Genomic DNA, 21,520 nt, shown 5'->3' on the forward strand with positions numbered 1-21,520 from the left:
GTGTCTTACTCTTCCACCATCTTGAAGTTCCTGCTCTCCACTTTTTCATTTTCTTTTAGTCTGATTCCTCTGTGTCTGATACAAGGTGATTAAGTAATATCTGCTTTTGTCTCAAAGCCAAACTTTTGTTCTATCAGTCTTAGCCATCTGGGCTATCCTGAGTATACCACATAAATGAAAAGGAAACTGTCACAGAGACCGTCACATCTTCTACCAGGCTGCCCTTGCAGAAGCGTAGCCTATGCCTTTGACGTCCAGAGAGGCATGTTCTCAGGAAAACCATAATGAACCAAAATGGATAGTTCCGCTAAGCTGTCTAGTGTCAACTTTTTGCATGGCCAGAATAAAGGAGAAAATGGTTGAGGATGGCAGCTGAATAATTTAGTAAGCATGGGTGATTTGGTGATCCTATTTAATCTCACTAACAATTACAAAATGGAATTAATATGCATCACAGTGTTCATGGACCTACGAAAGTCTGCTGTAAGGCCATGTGTGAATTATTCAGGCCTAAAATGAGCCCCATGAGCCCTCAGCTACTCCTGTGGCCTTGGCTTTGAACTCTGTTATGCTCATGATTTTTAAAAGTATACAAGCCATCCAGAACTTTCAACTAAACACTGATCCTTAATTCTGGATCTGTCTACTAGACATTTCTGCGTGTTGGATATGTACTGGATTTGTCCATATCAAATGAAGATAATAATGTTGAACTCAATTATCAACTGCCAGAAACTTGCTTTTTATTCCATGTTCTCCATTTTGAAGAATTGCAGGGATGCTCACCAGATTGCCAAAGCTAGAAACTTCCAAGTTATTTAATGACTCCTTCCTCTCTTTTAACCCCTTCAACTATCCATCAGGTTGTATAGTTTCTAACTCCCCTTTTTATAGTTTGTAACCCCTTTTCATTTCTACTGCCACTGCCTTTGTTCACACTTTGATAAGCCTCATAAGCAGAAAGATCTAGTTAGAATCCTAGTTCTGCTACTTTATCTAGACTTAAGTGAGACATTTAGATTCCATTTCCTAATCTTAAAAAAAAAAAAGATGGACCTCCATCTTACAGAATAGTTTTAAGGATTACATGAGATACTCTAAGTAAAACTTAATACAGTGCATGGCTCACAGTAGACATGCAATGATGATTAATCTCATGTTCATAATCATACCTCACTCAGCTTGAGCAGTGTCTGGCACATAGTAAGCACTCAATATATATTTACTCTAAATATTAATGTCGTAATCATCATCATCATAGTTAGCCTGCTTCTGATCTTATACCCTGTTATTCTGTCCTGCACCGTACTATTGGAATTTACATAAAATACAAATATCATGTCCTTTATGCTCCACAACTTTGAGTGGTTCTCTCACTCACAGAAGGTGCTTTTCTGGATCTACATAACTGCTCTTGATCTGACCTAGGCTTCAATTCCACTCTTATTTCCACTGCTCAACAAAAACTCCTTACACTGAGGCCAAGGAAAAATCTATATTTCCCCCACCCACCAACAAGCAAAGAAAAGACTTTTATTTCATATTTCCATTGATTACCTTCACTCAATATGAAAACTTCGTAGTAATGTACTACTTCATATAGCCTTCTGCGCCTCTCCAAGCAGAATTATATGCTTCCAATTTAATTACTCTAATCTTGTCTTTGTACTTCTAAAGCCCAATATGTAGAGTTACTTGATTCACATTTGCTGAAATAATGGTATTGGAAAATTAAAGGAAAAACAAACTATAGATAGATAAATAGGTAGGTATGTTATATACATCACATATATTAAAAACTATATAATCATATAACTTAATACTGTTCTCATGGTTATGCTGCTGATTTCTCATATGTAGGACCTGTTTTAAAAATTGTTAACATTATCGGGAAAACGTATTTGTTTTGACTTTTCCATAATTACTAAGTCCTCCTTAGAACAAGTAGCACATTTGCAAAGTGCTAGGGTGGTACAAATCCTGGGACTGTGAAATAGTGAAACTATTGGATTCACAATGTGCCAGTAACCTTGGCACTGGCCTCAGCTACAGCAGTTGCTCTAACAAACTGAGATTTACAGTCAGTTTAAACTGTGAGAAGCAGTAGGGCAAAGTGATTAAGAAAATGGGCTCTGATTTTAGAAAATCCAAGTTCAAATTTCAGTTCCCTACTTACACATTCCTATATGATCTTAAACACATTCCCTAACCTTTCAGAGACTCCTTCCCTGTAAAATGGAAATGATAATGGTACCCACATAAAAGAATTATTGGGAGCATTAAATGAGGTAATATGAATTAAGTTTTAAACTTAGGCTGTGCAGACTTTCAGGTAGACAAGACACACAAGACTGCCGTCTGGCATCAGTCTACTTGGAAAGATAAAGAACTTGCCATCATTGTAGCAACAGTCATTCCTCATCTGGTGGTAATTCCTCTACAAATCCATGCAGCACAGTTCAGATGGAAGAAGATAATTCTACATCCGGCAAGTCCAAGAGTTGCCTTGGCTTAAAAGTCTCAGGCCCCACAGGCGCTGATATCTCTTGAAGTGATCCCGTAGTCATAGCCTGCAAAGTCCACACAAAAAACAAGCCCTATTCCAAGAACTGACACATTCAGGCAAGCCCAAAGCTGTGGCTGCCTACCAGGTAGTTTTAGTTTCTCCAGAGCAAATGGAATTTATCAAAATTGATCATTGCATCATAAATAATATTATCTAGTAACATAACGGATATTTCAGCTTTCATCAGGTTACCAGGTAACTGTAACTGGAGGTATTTAACTGATGGTCAAATTCTCCACAAACGATTAAAAGGGATTGTTAATTCTCTGCCTCTACATAGAATATGGACTTGATAAGTAATACATAGAGGATAACATATGCGTATATGTATATGAATACAATCTCATGAAGGATTAGAAATGTATCTAAGAGGAAATTAAACATGGAGAGTTTTGTAAGAAAGGAGTTATAGAGGTCATCATTTGGTCATTATTTTGCCTGATTTTCATGGATAAACTCACAAGTGTTAGAGTGAAAACTTGTTCATCACAGAGAAAGTTTTGTTCTAAGGTTAGTGTTGTACCTAATGCATCATTAACACTCAATATATGACATTTGAGTAAAACTGGGATTCTGGTCCTCTCTGTTGTTATAAGAAGAACAGAGCTGACTTACAGGGCCCTTTTACTGCCCCTCTCAGATGATTCTCCTGCCCAGACCTCTCAGCTCAGACAAATTGACTTTGACGTATTGAGCTCTAATTGTCTCCTAGGAATGCAATTTTCGTACACGTACCAGTAGAATTAAAAAGATTGTATGTGAGTTGTTATATTAAAATGGACCTGCCTCTCTGTATGGTTGATTATCATAGTTAAATATAGCACCTGAATGATGAGACAGAATTATCAGTGAACTCTCCCATTGGAACAGATGCCCTATCGTGGCAACATGCCTCCTGTGTCTTGTAAACGTGAGCTACTAGTTACTGAGAATGGGCAAGAGTTCAACTAAGAATCAACGCAAGGCCATCCAATTCCAGGAAAACCCCTCAAAGTGCATATGCCTGTAGTTGATGACATTTGTAACATGATCTTCATCTTCGTATGTAGACATTACAATTTAGAATTCAACATCCCTCTAATTCAAGGAGGATTAGATAGATAAGAATTTGAACATAAATACTTCACTGATGAATTAGAGATCTATTTAGAGGATATCTCTACAGTAATATAGCTTAAATAGATTTATATTTCTAATGCTTATGATGTATTTAATTAATATACTCATATGTATACCTTACATTAAAGTATGAACTGGAAAAGTTGATGTATTTGGATAAGCACACATTGTAATTGACAGCTAAAGTTTCAAACAGTATTAAAAATAATGTTAAGCATAAATTAAATTACTTTTTCTGTTCAATATTGTATTAGTTACCCAGGCATGTTTATTTAAATCACTAAACAGAATGGAAATTATCATATGTTAACAGTTCTTGGTTCCTCATTTTCTAAATTAAAACAAATCTGGAATGAGTAAAATGAACAATATGGTAAACTTAGTTTCAGCTAATTTTGCATAATCCCTTTATTTTCTATTTCCTATGAATGGTTTAACAACTCTTACAAAATAGGAGGAAATGCAAATGTTAGCTTTGAGTCTAACAGCTTTTACACGTCGTAAATGTTGATATATTTTTAATGAAATTGGAATTGTACCTCCAAGTAGAAATAAAAATGTCCAAGCTGATTTCACTCTGGAGTGTAGAAGACAAAGTTCATGCCTGCCTATGAGTCTGTGATGAGAATATTAATGCTCTTTTGCAGCTTTTGCCAACAAGAGAAGCTGCCGCTGACCTTCCAGGCCTGTGTGATCACCAAAGAGTGCCAGGTGTCAGAGTGGTCTGAGTGGAGCCCCTGCTCAAAAACGTGCCATGATATGGCATCCCCTAAAGGCACCCGTGTGAGGACGCGGCTCATCAGGCAGTTTCCTATTGGCAGTGAGAAGGAGTGTCCAGAACTTGAGGAAAAAGAACCCTGTGTGTCTCAAGGAGATGGAGTTGCCCCCTGTGCCATGTGAGTAAATAAAGGATGGTGGCATCTGCTGCCCTGTTTGCCCAAACTGCATGTTCCTTTAGCGGTTTGATTTCAACCGGACAGTATGTTGAGAAATAGAGATTTTTACAAATTCTAAGTAGAAAAATATCTCTCTACAAACACTATCCTATAAAAAATATTGGTTTTACAGGATAAAAGTGTCTTTAACAAGCTGTATTTCCCAGTCTCCATGAAAGTTAGATTTTTAACGGCAATTCCCTGTTTGTGTATTTTCTATAACGGGGATTGGCAAGCTTTTTCCATAAAGGAGAAGATAGTGAATATGTTAGCCTTTACAAGCCACATGTGTCTCTGTCACGCTTCAGCTCTTCCATTGGAGCTGTAGGTAATATGTAAACAAATGAGTGTGGATATGTTCCAATAAAATTTACTTATAAGAACAGGGGACAGGTTGGATTTGGCCATAGTTTGTCAACTAGTCTATAAGGTCAAATAAAGTTTCAACATACAGGTTCCTATTGCTTATTGAGCGAGTCCTAATAAAATTCAGTACTGTATATAACAATTCCTATTGAATAGAGTAAAATGCTACATCAAAATAATGAGACTTTAAGCTCCTTCAGGACAAAGACTGCTTATGAACCTTGGGAGTGAGGCTTGTTTGTTTTTTAATTGCTTGCATGTCATAGGACCAGGCACACAGTAAGTGCCCAATAAATGTGCATTGAATTCAGATGAAATGAGACTAATTTTGAAATTTTTGGCAGTATAACTATATTCTTTTTATCCTTAAAAAATATCATCTCTAAGACATTACTGTGAATTATCTTGGTGATAAAGATATTTCAGCTTAGCTTGAATATAGAATATTTATGAAACAACTTACAGAATCTTAGTTTCTCAGTAGATATGCACAAGCTTCACTGAAAGGTTCCCTGGAATATTTCAGATATTTAGAGGACATGCAGACAGCTTGAACTTCATGACACAGTGAGGAGGAAAATTACTACTATTATTGCTCCTCCTCCTCCCATTTCTAACAGTAATAATGATAATAACAAAGAACAGTAATGAGTCATACAGGATCTTCAATTATGCAGCACTTTGGAATCATCCCTTCTCTGAAATAACAAGTGACGGAACGCTCTGGGGAGTTTTCTTCTTAACTACTCTGCCTGTCCTGCTGACTTGTGTGTTCCCCTCTACGTAACAGTTTCAAGGAAGTTGCCAGGTTCTCTAATCAGAGTGTTTTGTCTCCTACAAGCTTCTTCCATTTTTGTCTCAAGCTAGGTGTTTTATTCTTTATCCTCTCAAATATTCAAATGCCATTAACTATTAATTAAAATAAATCTCTATTCTGAATCTTTCTTCTAACCCTTTATGGATGGTAGCATTTTTTTAGAATGTGTAATCAATTGACATTACTAAAAATTTGTTCCTCTCACAGGACTCCTTAGGATGACCTAAATTGGGACGCCATTCTACAAAAAAACCAAAATTTTCATTTTAGCTTCCCTAATGAATGACTTGTTTGGTTTTACTTTCCTTCACTCTCTCTCCTCCCAAGGCATCAAGTATCCATGTTTTTAGAATTGACCTGAATGTTGCACTTCCTTTGTAAATGTATGTCAAGGGTGTTGTTCCTTGGTGCCCCAGTCCTGCACCTCTATTAAGCCATGAATCCCCACTTATAAAAACTGAAAAACGAGCATGAAGTTCAGCTTTACTGTCATGAAACTTTACCATTGACAAAGCAAAGCCTCTAGATGAGACATCCTAGAGCCCACTTAACCTTTCTGTCTAACTGAGGTGAACATTAGCACACCCATTTGTACCTATGTTGGCTGTTAATCTGATTCCTAAGGAGGCATCTTGGTTAAAGTGAAACAAAGTGCTACATGAGCCATTTTCTTTGTGCTTTTAGAATATCCATTTTCCTTGAGGTGGAGAAATGCCTTCACTTTCTATCTTCAGTGGCATCGGGAAATGGTTCCCTGTCTATCTCCTTAAAGCATGTGTTGGGCTGACAATCCCCTGACATTTTTTTCACATCATAATCTTTATTGGAGCTTTAATTTAGAATCACAGATCATCTTTCCTGTGTTCCACTGATTAGAAATGTCAGCTCTTTTCATCATTCATCAGCACTCGTCAGGGATGCTCAGTGCTACAGGAAAAAACAAAACAAAACAACTCTTATTCTCAACAGTAAAGATAAAACTCTGAATTATGTTACATTTTTATTACTAACACACAATATAATTTTGATCCAATACGAAACAGCAATTTTCATGCATTCTGTTAGAGACAAAACAAATGTTTGGGTTCATCATCATTTAGAATGTGTTCCATTCTCAGATTCAACCTTCCTTTGTTTATAAGCATCAAGAAAGGGCAAGCCTGAGTTCAGCTTAATTGAACATAAAATTTCATGTTTTCAGCATTATGCTCTCTTTTCATAAAATATTTATAAGTAACTTCCAGTAGTTGCAATTAAAACTGGATCATCTTAAATTTAACCCCTCTTTAAATGGAGCGGGGTGAGGATGTAGAAGAAGGGATTGAAACTGAACCTGCATCTTAGATGTAGTCTAAGATTAATTCAAGAGGAAAGTATTTTTCAGATTAATCTTTTTTTTTTTAAATAAATTTTTATTTATTTTATTTATTTTATTTTTGTCTGTGTTGGGTCTTCGTTTCTGTGCAAGGGCTTTCTCTAGTTGCGGCAAGCGGGGGCCACTCTTCATCGCGGTGCGCGGGCCTCTCACTGTCGCGGCCTCTCTTGTTGCGGAGCACAGGCTCCAGACGCGCAGGCTCAGTAGTTGTGGCCCACGGACCTAGTTGCTCCGCGGCATGTGGGATCTTCCCAGACCGGGGCTCGAACCCGTGTCCCCTGCATTGGCAGGCAGATTCTCAACCACTGCGCCACCAGGGAAGCCCCAGATTAATCTTTTTGAGGAACAAAAAATAGGAGTGGAGAAAAGTTTTATCCAGTAAACAGGTTGCAACTGCCATCATTTTCTTTATCTAGGTATGGCTGGAGGACTACAGAGTGGACCGAGTGCCGTGTGGACCCTCTGCTCAGTCAGCAGGACAAGAGGCGGGGCAACCAGACGGCCCTCTGCGGAGGAGGGGTCCAGACCCGAGAGGTGTACTGCGTGCAGGCCAACGAGGACCTCCTCTCACACTTAAACACCCACAAGGACAAAGAAGGTAAACTGTTTTCTTTTCCAGTACTCAACTGTGGAGACCAAGAGTGGGATCATCCTGCAGGGGTATATATGTAGCCGTTTGGGGCAGGAAGAGTCATATTTCTGTTCACATTATGACTGATATTGACTATGGTGAACAATAGTCTAAATTATGGTTGTAAAAATAATTAATACAGTTCCATCTTTGGTCCATTCTGATTTATTGACAAACCTCTCTTTAGTAGGAGTAATTAATTATAAAAATAGAATAAAGATGTATCTCGTAAGGATACATATAGAATGCAAGTATGTGTTCCAAAGCCCAAATTTTCTTTTCTTCATATAAGAAGAAGTAAAACGTGCTTGTAAAAAGAACATCTTATTTTGCTGTTTATAATGGGGTTGAAAAAATAAGTTAATTATGGTATTGAGTGAAATTTTCAATTTGAATTTAAAAGAAATAAATACAGGATAAAACTACAGGAAAATGTCTTCAACCCAAAGGCATGACTTCTTTTTTTTTTAATTTTTAAATTAAATTTAATTTATTTTTTTATACAGCAGGTTCTTATTAGTCATCCATTTTATACACATCAGTGTATACATGTCAATCCCAATCGCCCAATTCATCACACCACCACCACCACCACACCGCCGCTTTCCCCCCTTGGTGTCCATACGTTTGTTCTCTACATCTGTGTCTCAACTTCTGCCCTGTCTCAACTCTAAAATTCTAATCATTATTGGATCAAGTTTATATTCAATTAGTAGCCCTTTAGTCCATACAAATATGAGACTTTTCAAGCAATGCTGTAAGCAGACCCTCTTACATTTCACTACCTGAGGGATTGCAGGACTTCCATCACTAATACATTCAACATATATTGATTAGTTGCCAGGAGAGTTCCAAAAATTGTGTATAGTGGTGAGGATAAAAATATCAATACAAACTTCATGTCAGGAAAATGCTCATGGTCATCTTGAGGGCACATGAACAGCCCAATAGTTATAATGCAGTATGATATGCATTATAATTGAGTTTTAGAATAACCGTAGGGAGATCATAGAAAGAGGAACCTTCACAAAGGAGGTGGAACTTGAGCTGAGTTATGACACATACACTTCATACAGTTAAGTGGGTCAGGAATGCAAGAGGGAGTTTATTCTAGGCAGAGGGAACAGCATGTATTAAAGATCAAAATAAAAGAAATATTCAGAGAAGGAATCTGACAAAGAATAATCAAAAAAACAGAAAGAAGGGAAAGAACCCAGAGAAATGGGCATTTCAGAAAACAAAAGAAGAGATGGCTCCTTTGCCTCCCCAAAAAAAGGAGTGGCACCAGTGAACAGTAATTCTTAGGAAATAAGGACTAAAGTTTTACATTTGCAACTTGAAAATTTTAATTGTTTTGTATCCACTAGCTTTACACAGCATGTCAGCTCATTTAGGAATCTAGCCTAGGGATACATTTTACTACTAACGTATCTTGAGGTTTTAAGGAAATACCATAAAGCATGCAATGTTAGTACATTAATATTGTCTTGGCCACTTTAATGGCTACATTTTTAACACCCTTAGGTGGATTTATTATAGCAGTCCTTTCAGAGTAGTATAATTTCACTGCTAGAGGTAGATCAGATTTTAGTTTCTGAATGTCAGTTATATCCTGTAGGTTATTGCTTTCAAAAAGATCCTTCAGAATTCTGAATTGCAACAGGACATTTTAAAAAATCATTTTGTCATAGAATTCCCCTTCTACTGCTGTCAAAGCACTGCAGAGCAACAAAAGTAAAAGTCACAGAAAAAAGGGAAAACACAAAGAATATTATTATTAAGATGTATCTGTTGGACTAAAGCAAATACCAAAGCAGAGATTAATAGACATGGAAGTAGTCAATTCACCTAAAATTAATATTTAATCATGTAAGTATGTAACATGAATAACTTAGGAATTTGTGTCCTTTCATGTCGAATACCAAGAATATTAATAAACCTCTTATAGTCTTTGCAAAAACAGCTGATTCTTGCTAAAAGTTGCAGCTTTTTTTTCTCAGAACTTAGACTGTGTGAGTTCCCCCTAGAAGTACTTAACATTGCCCAAGAGGAAACTTGTTTAATACACCAGCATCCCAAGGGTGACATGTAAAGACTGTAAATATGTGTGAATGGAGAACAATTAGACTGTGGGCTGTGAAGATTGTTCACAGTCTGTCTTCTTAAACAAATATGAAAGAATGAAAGCTGTTTTATAAAAACAGGGAAACCTCTCAAAATAACTTCCTCATTCAATCCTAATTAGAAGGTACTGATCTCAAGAAATCCTGACTGTGTAACCATGAACAACCTACTCTAAGAGCAATTCATATTGCACTTAATTTGAAGAACAAGGACTACACTGTTGTTTTTGTAGATTCACACTATGTGTCCTATAAATGTCGTTTTCACACATAAGCAAACTATTAAAAATACCTTAATTCAAAATAAAATACTTTAGCTCAAAAATAAAATTCCTTGATACAAAAAATACTGTAAACAAGTGATATGAAATTCACATAAATTTCCTTTATTATCTTCGTACATCATATTACACAGAAGAATGATAATGACCACCTTAGCACAAAGGCAGGGTCACATTAAATCACTTTATTCACTGGCGTATTTACTACTGTTAAGTGACTCACCCCACACGAGGCCCTAAAAATTCTTTTCCTTGGAGCTAATATATTTAATTTGCAGAAAATTGAAATATTTATTATTAAAGTACTCACAAAGTGTAAAGTATGTTATTCAAAACTTGAAATGAGTTGAATTATCAGAATACTTATTAAGTTGGCAATGGCATCTATAGACAATAGGAAAAATATATCTACTTGATATTGAAGAGTATCCACATTTTATTCTTGGAATTCTCCCAATTCTTACACAATATTCAGGTGATCAAAATTTCCATAATCACTTCTTTAGAAGAAAGGCTTGACAAGTTCTGTACTGAGAAGATTTAGTAGTAAAATCTTTGACAGTTTCTGTCATCTGGCTATTCAGAATTCCAGTAGGCTTGAAGAATATCCAACTTACTCTGGCATGAAATCTATCCTTCTCAGGATATGACAGGACGAGGCCTTGCCCATGGGGAGGTTATCAGTGTAAGTCCTAGAAAGCTGATGAAAATGTTGCTGATCATTAGATGCATGAACGCGAATTGACTTTTTTAAGAGTTCAAAGTGAATTGAAAGTAGATTTTAGCTATAGCAATTCAAGAAATTCTTCCATTTGATACAGATTGAACATGTTTTTAAATGAGGGGCATCAAAGGTATTGGTTATAAAGCACCATAAAACTTACTGCAATTTATATTATAGGAAATTTTAGAACATTCTTTTATAGAAAATGTATCAAATAATCCACACCGAAATCTGGATAAGGTCTGTGGGATTTGAGGTTATTAAGAAAGACAGCCTGGATAATGAGCCTGTATGATGACACAGAATGAGATAAACCAGCAGAAAGGTTTGGAGAATCAATAGAAAGATGGATTGAGGGAAGAATGATTGTACTGTGAATGGTAGACAGAAAGATGAATAAAGAGCTCATGTTTTCCCATCTGCAAAGAAATAAGAATAAAATAGTCACCATCCCTAAATGAAATGCAAATTCTTTATAATTGTAGTCTTTTATCTACAGTTTCCACAGACTAGCCCACTTCAGTCAACACTATTATGAAAAAAAAAAAAGGCTATGCTTATGGTGCTGTTTCCCTGTTATTTCAGAAAGTAAATATCAGAGAGTACATCGAAGTGTAGTGCTGCATCTTTCCTATCCATCACTTTTGAAATAATAGGTTCGTGAGACTATTTTGCATAACATTTCAATCAGAAATGTGTATCCGGATTCTCTATACATTCCCTGATATAATTCTTAAACCTTCTAGGAAAGATAGTAATTTACTTTTACTTTCTATTTTGCTAGAAATAGATTGAAGCTGTCCCATGAAATAGAAATGATTTCGTGTTTCTTGTCTTTCTAGAACATGATTATATAGATATAAATTATAGAAAAACATAAAAAGATTTTTAAATTTACTGACTTTAAAATGTCACTAGGGGACTTCCCTGGTGGTGCAGTGGTTAAGAATCCGCCTGCCAATGCAGGGGACACGGGTTTGAGCCCTGGTCAAGGAAGATCCCACATGCCGTGGAGCAACTAAGCCCATGCACCACAACTACTGGGCCTGTGCTGTAGAGGCCGTGAGCCACAACTACTGAGCCCGTGTGCTACAGCTACTGAAGCCCGTGCGCTCCAGAGCCCGTGCTCCACAACAAAGAGAAGCCACTGCAAGGAGAAGCCCGCGCACTGTAACAAAGAGTAGCCCCCGCTCACCACAACTAGAGAAAGCCCGCACGCAGCAACAAAGACCCAATGCAGCCAAATAAATAAATTAATTAATTAATTAATTAGTTATTTAAAATGTCACTAGGATAATACCATAATTATATAAGCATGTATAAAGTTTGGTTATGAACACTTTTGTTGTGGTAAATTAATGAAGGTATAAACACTTTTCATAATTTATCATTATATTTTTAAACACACCACTTTGTGCTCTCTTAATCTTCCTACGGTAAATGAAGAAGGAACTAAATCACATAACGGCTACTTTTGGGAAACATAGCCTACACTCGTGCAGTGGGTTGTAAAAATCTCTGTGATATCATTATAGAATAACTAAAACATTCCTATGTCTTAAATCCTAAATCCCTGAAGGAATCAAACCTTCCTCGGAAATCAGTCCTCTGGATATTTTGTGGAAGAGAAGGGCTGTTTCCCTAGGAAATTTCTCTGTGATCAGTGGATTACAAAATGGAAGGTGAGATGCCAAGAGGTTTCAGCCATTGGGATGGAAGCTAATAAAAACTTACATTCTGAGAATTAGATTAAGCTGGTCATTGGTCTACCCCAGAGGTAACTTACAATTTTTAGTAGAGGAAGAGCTTACTAATGACATGTCAGGAAGTATTCAACCAAAAAGGCAATCAAAGAAAAATATAATGAGGCAGCTCGGAAGGTGTGTAAACATGATAACAATGCTTACAGTACCTTTGACTTAGTCAATGTTTAATGAACATTTGTTGTTTGACATGTTTATTCTCCCCTTTGTAAAATAGTACAATTTCCTTTTGAATTTGTCTGAAAATTATCTCTTCAGCGTTTCAGGTACACTTAAACATCCTCTATTTCAGCTAGGGGCTATATCCACACACACCATTCTTCACCCCTGAATAATTCACTATTCACACCTCTGACTCTGAATAGAGGACACATGATCTAGTTGTTAGATCAAACGATGAGAGTCAAAATGTATACACTTTGTGTCAGGTTGGCCACTCATTTAAGAGAATAGTTTTATATGTCTATTTTCCTCTTTCTAATTATATAGATATCTTTTGAATTTTCATCTTAAGACTACTTTCAAGAGAACCCCAGACAGATAATCAGGAAATCTGTTTTTCATTTCTGCTTGACCTTATATCTTGATGCACATTACGTAACTTTATTTACCTAAAAATGTCTATTTAATTGCACTTATGCTACATTTCCAGCAACATGGCAGACTAGAACAGCTGAAAATCATTCTTTACAAAATACCTAGACAGGGCTTCCCTGGTGGCGCAGTGGTTGAGAATCTGCCTGCCAATGCAGGGGACACGGGTTCGAGCCCTGGTCTGGGAGGATCCCACATGCTGCGGAGCAACTGGTCCCGTGAGCCATAATTGCTGAGCCTGCGCGTCTGGAGCCTGTGCTCCGCAACAAGAGAGGCCGCGACAATGAGAGCCCCATGCCCCGCGATGAAGAGTGGCCCCCGCTTGCCACAACTAGAGAAAGCCCTTGCACAGAAACGAAGACCCAACACAGCCATAAATAAATAAATAAATAAAATTTAAAAAAAAAAACAAAACCCTAGACATTCAGGATACAATATTGTTTTAAATACTTTTAAGAGCAGAACTGAGGTCTTGATTAACTAAACAATCTCCCAAAGCAAACCATGAAGGCTGAGATGATGCTTTCTGTGGTTGCCCTTGGGTAGGGATGGTACAGAACAAGGGTTTACATTATGGGGACTTGAGGGCATGACATAAACTTGTACTCAGAGAAAGAGAGTACAAGCAGAAATACTGCATTACTTCATCAGCCTCAAAGGGTTATAGCATCAATGATTGAGTGAGCAGAGAAATTCAACTTACCTATAGAGGGAGATAACAAGGAAGCAGATCAGCTTCAGCCTTAAATCAGGGCAAAAACAAACCTCTCCTAAAAATTCCGTCTGTGGGCCTGTACTCATATGAGTTTAAGTTTCAAATGTATGGTACTTCCATAAGTCCAAAGACCACAAAGCTGAAAATTAATATAAGAAATGGTGTCAGGCAGTGGTAGTAGCAAGGTGCCTGACATAGCAAAAGCAAAAACTCTAAAGAGGGGAATACCGTAACTAAGCTGCAGGATTTTGCCAGATAAACTGCACCATTCAAATTTGTGAACTACATGAGGAAAAATTATTCATTGTAAACAGGATTTAAAATGCCTAACAAACGTAAAATTAGACTTGCAAATATTAGACTAAATATTAGATTTGCAAATATTAGACTTGGAAATATTAGAAAAAGCAGATACAAACTATAAAATACATATGCTAAAACTTATTTATGATGTAAAGGAAAAATTAAAACATTAAATATAATGTCACAATTAAAAAAACCAGATTTAAAAAAAAAGAAAAAGAAAAGAAACAAAAGTTCTAGAACTGAAAAATAATTTAACTGGAAATAAACAAATGGGTAGATTATACAGATTGAGATAAACAATTATCAGTAAATTAAAGACAAATGTAAGCAGATTATTCAAAATGCAACACTGAAAACAGAAGTTGAGAATGAAAGCAAGGATAACAGTCATGAAGAACTAAACAAGAAGGTTCAGAGTGAGAGAATCAAGAGAAAAGATGAGAGAATTGTCTAGAATTGATGAAAGACAAGATATACAGGATCAAGAAAATTTGCAAGCAGGATAATAATATATGTACACTTTATATACAATGTAGTGAATTCTCAGCTCATCAACTCCAAAGACATATTAAAAGGAACAGAGAGAAGGAGAAAATTAATTACAAAAGAATTAACAAATTAGCAGTGAAATTCTCAACAGCTACAGAAGATCAATATAATAAAAATAATATATTGAAAGTACTGAAAGGAAAATAACCGTCAACTTAAAATTATTTATCCAGCTACCTATCATTGAAAACTATGGGCAAAATTAAGACAAAAGTGAAAGGATTAATAAACCCTCCTGAAAGTACTGCTAAATGATGTTTAGAAAGAAGGAAATTGAACCCAGAAAGAGAAGAATTCAAGATGTGCAAAGAATTTGGTAAGCATCTGGGTAATCTAAATAAGTATAAATATGTGTGAAGCAACAACAATAATTTTCATGATTAAAACACTGTAAATTAGTTAATGACCAACAATGATATATGACAGGAGGAAATAATAAGGAGTATATTGTTTGGGAAAGTGTAGAGATATTGAACACCCTTATATATTACTAAGTTATTATGCCTGTTAAAAAATTAAGAATAATTATTAACATAAAAATACATTATATATATACACACTTTTCTAAAAGAGATTAAATAAAAATCAGTCAATTCAATAAAAGTACTGAACAAGAGAAAAAAAATCATTGTTTTCTTAGAGACGATCTAATTAATACCAAATAAAAAAGACTAAAAATCTAGAAATATGACTTTTCAAATGTCAGAGTTAAAGGTTATTACAGAAAGTCATTTCGTTTTTGTTATTATTATAAGACCAACCAACTGTATTATAAGTTTTTTGCCGTGATCAAACTAAGAGTGTGGATTACTCAGTCCAAACATTTACCACTGCTGGAAAATACCTGAACAGATCACACGTTGTATTTCCCAGGCAGTAATGCCATCTTTATATACAAAGTGCAGCTGAAAATTTTATTTTAACAAGAGAAATAACATGAGATTGATTTAAGTTATATATGTGTGCAGTGTCAAAACTATCCAGAAGATTGAATGGTTGGATTGATTAAATAGCATTTGATAGAAAATTTTACTGGATAATCAAAAATGCCCAGAATTTTCTCCAGTATTTTTAGAGTGAAGGATAATGTTCACACACATAAAACTCAATAAAAATTATGTTGCTAACTTGATATTGTTCAGTGAAACATGAGAATGACTAAACTTTTAAAACTGAAGGAAACATCTGAAAATTCATGAGTATTTCAAACCTATCTCCCTTTGTATCATTCTCATTTTTTTCCCAGTTTGCTAATGGGAAAGGTGAATGACACTGGTTTGATTACTTAGACAAAGGTAATAATGACAAAGGAATTATTACCCAGAGAAGATAATAAAAATTCATTATGTATGTTGGTGCCTTTGACAAAGTCATAGATGGTGTGCTGTTAAATATGTGAGTGATATTAAGCTAGAAAGGATAAAACATACTAGATAATAATTTTATGATGCAAAAAGATATTAACAGGCTAGACACATTGACATTTCTCCAACAATATGAAGTCTAATGAAATACTTACAACAAATACCTACACTTAAGACCCAAATGCCCACTCTAAAAGGAAATGATACCATAATGATGATGATGATGATGATGATATGATGACAGTGAGAGTATTGATTGTGTTTATTAAGGCACTATGTTAATTATTTGGTTGCTGTGAAGTTTAAGTGTTTAATGTGGGGAAGGAACAGATGGCATCGATTGCTTAATATTATTATTTTTTATTAAAGTAGAGTTGATTTACAATGTTGTTTTAGTTTCAGCTGTACAGCAAAGTGACTCAGTTATATATATATAACTGAATGATATATATATATATGATTATTCTTTTTCAGATTATTTTCCATTATTATCTATTATAAGATATTGAATATAGTTCCCTGTGCTATACAGTATGACCTTGTTGTTTACCTATTTTTTAAAATTTTTATTGGGAGTATAGTTGATTTACAATGTTGTGTTAGTTTCAGGTGTACAGTAAAGTGAATCAGTTATACACATATCCACTCTTTTTCAGATTCTTTTCCCATATAGGTCATTACAGAGTACTGAGTAGAGTACCCTGTGCTATACAGTGGGCAGTGGGTCCTTATTATTTATCTATTTTATATATAGTCATGTCTATATGTCAATCCCAATCTCCCAGTTTATCCCTCCCCTCCCCTTCCCCCCAGTAACCATAAGTTTGTTTTCTACATCTGTGACTCTATTTCTGTTTTGTAAATAAGTTCATACGTATCATTTTTTTTTTTAGATTCCACATATAAGTGGTATCATATGATATTTGTCTTTCTTTGTCTGACTTCACTCAGTATGACAATCTCTAGGTCCATCCATGTTGCTGCAAATGGCATTATTTTGTGTTTTTTTATGGCTGAGTAATATTCCATTGTGTGTGTGTGTGTGTGTGTGTGTGTATCGCATCTTCTTTATTCGCTTGTCTGTCGATGGACATTTAGCTTGCTTCCATGTCTTGGTTATTGTAAATAGTGCTGCAGTGAACATTGGGGTGCATGCATCTTTTAAAATTAGAGTTTTGTCAGGATATATGTCCAGGAGTGGGATTGCGGGATCATATGGTAACTATTTTAGTTTTTTAAGGAACCTCCATGCTGTTCTCCATAGTGGCTGCACTAATTTACATGCCTACCAACAATGTAGAAGGGTTCCCTTTTTTCTAAACCCTCTCCAGCATCTGTTATTTGTAGGCTTTTTGATGATGGCCTTTCTAACCAGTGTGAGGTGGTATCTCATTGTAGTTTTGATTTGCATTTCTCTAATAATTAGTGATGTTGAGCATCTTTTTATGTGTCAGTGGGTTAATGTTAAACTCATTCTGTGTCTGTTCTCCCGTGTTACTTTTCTGAACATCGATCACAAGCTGATCAATGAAGTGTTAAAGTTTGGATATCTCACTTGATATTCCTTCATTCACTCAGTACATACTGAGCAACTGTTAGGTTGCACCACTGATTAAGATGTTGAATATAGAATGTTTTAAAAAGCAGACTTGATCCCTGTCAGGGAGCTTAGAACCTACCTTATATAACCGAACCTCAAATAACCTCGTATTAAGGCTTTGTTTACTGGAGGTTCAGGGTTGCCCCTTCACAAGGCTAACATGGAGAGACTTCTACAGACATGCCAGTTTGGGGCTCTTCAGTTAAAATCTGAAAATATACTACAACTATGGTCCATCCTTAACAAAGAACCTTTACCCTTATTCACTGGGTATATTATTTTTCTGGAAATCACATATTTTCAAAATGTAGTTTAAAAATCACCTGTATGCTTTAAGAAAATGCAAAAATCCCTGGATGTTATCCACTGGGATTGTGATTCTGTAGGTCTGAAATGGGTGCAGGAATCTCTGTTTTTTTTATATGCACCATGGTGATTATAATTAGGAGATGATTTTACCGTAAAGCTCATGATGGTCCTTTTAAGAGGCCCTTTCCAAAGCTTTGGGAGAGACTGGGATAGGGAAAGGGAAATCCATTTTTGCTTCTTTTTGAGGCCCAAGGCTTAAGTAATTTATGCATTGAAAAAAAAAAAAAGCTAAATTCCAAATACAAAATCAGTAAGATCTCTGTCAGGGTTTCAGAAGGGTCCTGTGCATGTGAAGCACCCTGACCTTAAGCCTCATGGGTTTCTTAATGAATCTGTCCCAAATTCTAACACAGATTTTTGGCCTCTATTAGAGCCAAAGAGAATCAGTACATTAAGATGAGAAACAGAAACACAGGCATTCGTGTCCTGAAAACAGGTTTCCCAAAGTTCTAGAGATAAACCTGGGGAGAACGCAGTGACTGGGAAAAGTCACTCTTTGTGTTCAGAAGTGAAGTAGAACTTTCAGTTCTCATATTGGTCTTAGTTATGTTCACTGAGCCCTAGTTTTAGGTCCCTGAGCTGCAAGTCTTTAGAAAACCACTGTACCTTGCTAGTAGTTAAGTTAGGAAATTGGTGAGGAAGAACACTTTACACTGAGATACTGTTTCATCTCACTTTATACCTGTAATCCAAGATGGAAAGAAGCCATAGCTGTTAGTAAAGGACCTTCCATTAATGAAAGAAAAACATTAGATAAAATGTCACATAACCCGACACTATCAAGTGACTGTACTACGTGTGCTTTTTGTAACCCTTAAGCACATATTTCATCGAGTCAGTTGTAGATGAATGATAGCACCAGAAGGAATTTTGAAATGAACACTCAGGGACCTGCGCTGGCGAATGAATAGCATTTTTTTCAGAGGCACACTCCTGCAATCTAAGAATGTACAAGAAGTGGTTTGTGGCGGGCTGTTCCCTGCCTTGCTGATGATTGCTCAATAGGGAGTAGCTACTCTCACCAGTGTTAACAGAGGAGTACAAACTACATTGTGGAACTCATTAATATTTATTCCTTCTAAAAGCAATGGGCAATAAAAAGGGAAATAAACTGGGTAGAATAGCAATGGGAAAAGGAAGCCATGACAACAGATTCATCTTGAAAAGGTTTCACCATTTATTGCACACAAAAATACACTTGAAATACAAGGATCCATATTATTAGTCTGGAATCCACTAAAAATACCTCTGTGGGTCAACTAATTTATGAAAAAAATTATATATTGAACACAACCTAAGAATTTAAAGTAGCCATCCATATTATTGTAATTATGTGATTTTGATGTATCAGTTTACAATTTCATATTTTCAATATTCAGCAAAGCGACATGTTCTCAGCTTCAGATTCTGTGCTGTGTCTGTCTATAGACAAGAACTTTCTCTAAGCCAAGGGTCACCTGCCTGTTGCAACAGAGACCAGTGACATTTCTTTTCCTCTTCTCGTGCTGCTTCTCTATTATCTGACTTGAAATGCCTTCAACCATTGTCACAACTATCCACATATCTCCTGTTTCAAATTGTCTTTTTCACACTGTTAAGATTTCAGTGATCTTTTTTCATCCAAAGCCTATGCCCTTCTTATACTATATTACACAAGTTACCATTTGATTACATAGAATTCTGTGCTTTTACAGTTGCCTCATGAGTATTATGCCAACTCCCCAAGATTTTAAGCTTCTCAGGAGGGAGTGGCACTTTTTCCCACCTAAATTTTAATTGATCCATTATTCTTACCAGAGGTCTGGGTAGTTTGTGAATTGTGTCATTTAGAAATATCTTTAAGAGAGATTAAAAAGCCCTTCAATGAGAGGATGTTTACTTCCTAGACATCTAATTTACAGTGTTTCATTTTGATTTAATCTGTATGCCTCACTAACTTCATTCTTTTCCTCCTTTGTTTTCCTTTCCTCTGCAAAGGCTTAATGAGATAACATATGTAAAACACATCCTAGCATAAGGCCTTGCACTTACTATATGCCAAATGAGTATTAACTGCTTTTGTTTATGTGTTTACTTTTCTGCTTAAATTGAGAAAAAGGGAGGAATTTTTTAAATGATAGTTTTACTCCAAGCATTTTGCATGTAATAAAGGCGTAATTGTATACTGGCCTTGCTAGTTGAGAAACATAACGGAGGATGTATAATTCATGGAATCTGTTTTCAGTATGTCTCAAAATCCTTTCGTGTATTTACATTATACATGAAATTGCTCCTTTCTTGGAAAAAGTAGACTTCCTTTGTATTATTTCAGAGCAAAAAGAAATAGAGCTTATTTTACTTCTGTATTTATGGGAGGCAGAATAATTACAGCTTCCCTTACTTTGTGACACTGAATCCTTGAGAAGTTTAAGCAGCACTCTGTTGCCAAAGGACTCTGAAGGAAATGCTTGCAATAACCATGGGATTGTTTGGTTGCTCTAAAAGCACACTTTCATCATTGCTCAGCCTGTGCCACACTGGTCCATCTGCCCCTAACGTTACACAGGATTCCTGGGCTTCTAAAACCACATTGGTTAGGCAGCGCTATGCCTGGGAGACCTTAACTTTTTTGTCAAAATAATATTAATAAACAGATGCAAAAATTTACAAAAGAGTCTTATTGTTTTACATGTCCTCAGCTAGGTCTGGTTAGAAAGGCTGGGATCAATTAAGTTCCTCCTCCATTAGGAATTTCCAGAAGTACTTTGAAAATAAAAAATCATGTTTTTCACTAAGAAAGCTGTTGATCCATTTCTCACTGTCTTTCAAAAATTCATGGCAAAGGGAGTAAGCAAAGAAACTAACATGTTGTGATAGTGTTTTCCTATTAATGCATGAGTAAATTTTCGCAGACATACCAAGACAGTAAGTGACAGAGGACAGACTTGAGCCATTTTTTGACTCCAAGTCTAAATTCTATCTAGTCCTACTCCTCTGCCCTGTGAATTTGCTTCAGAATAAAAAACTGGGTACAGTAGCCACCCACAACGTTATCAAAATCACTGAAAGTAGTTGTATTATATTAAATTATCTGATGATATTTCTGTTGCAAAAATAAACAAAAGTGCCATGGAGATCTGCCTCTTATAACAGAAAATTGAAAGAAAATTAAGGATAATTTAATTCCCTTTTATGATTCAACACAATTAAGAGATTCATTCCCTGAGATGGTTCTATAAGGTCAATATGAAGTCGTGCCCATGGGCATGTGAACCAGTATTGTGTTGAATCATACGAAATTGTTAGTTTTGTAGGTCAAGAGCTGTTGATTAGTGGCAATTTCC

At 35.9% G+C, this 21,520-nt stretch overlaps 1 protein-coding gene across 1 annotated transcript in view; it reads left to right on the forward strand.

Annotated features, from left to right (window-relative positions):
* THSD7A (thrombospondin type 1 domain containing 7A) overlaps window positions 1-21,520 on the forward strand; it is a 460,930-nt gene that overhangs the window by 237,986 nt on the left and 201,424 nt on the right. The window contains exons 3-4 of the mRNA XM_082398710.1: window positions 4,333-4,581; window positions 7,595-7,776. Of these exons, the coding sequence (XP_082254836.1) occupies window positions 4,333-4,581; window positions 7,595-7,776 (431 nt within the window). The remainder of the gene's footprint in view (window positions 1-4,332; window positions 4,582-7,594; window positions 7,777-21,520) is intronic.

Source organism: Balaenoptera borealis (assembly GCF_965194805.1).
Source record: "Balaenoptera borealis genome assembly, chromosome: 7".
NCBI classification, from domain to species: Eukaryota; Metazoa; Chordata; class Mammalia; order Artiodactyla; family Balaenopteridae; genus Balaenoptera; species Balaenoptera borealis.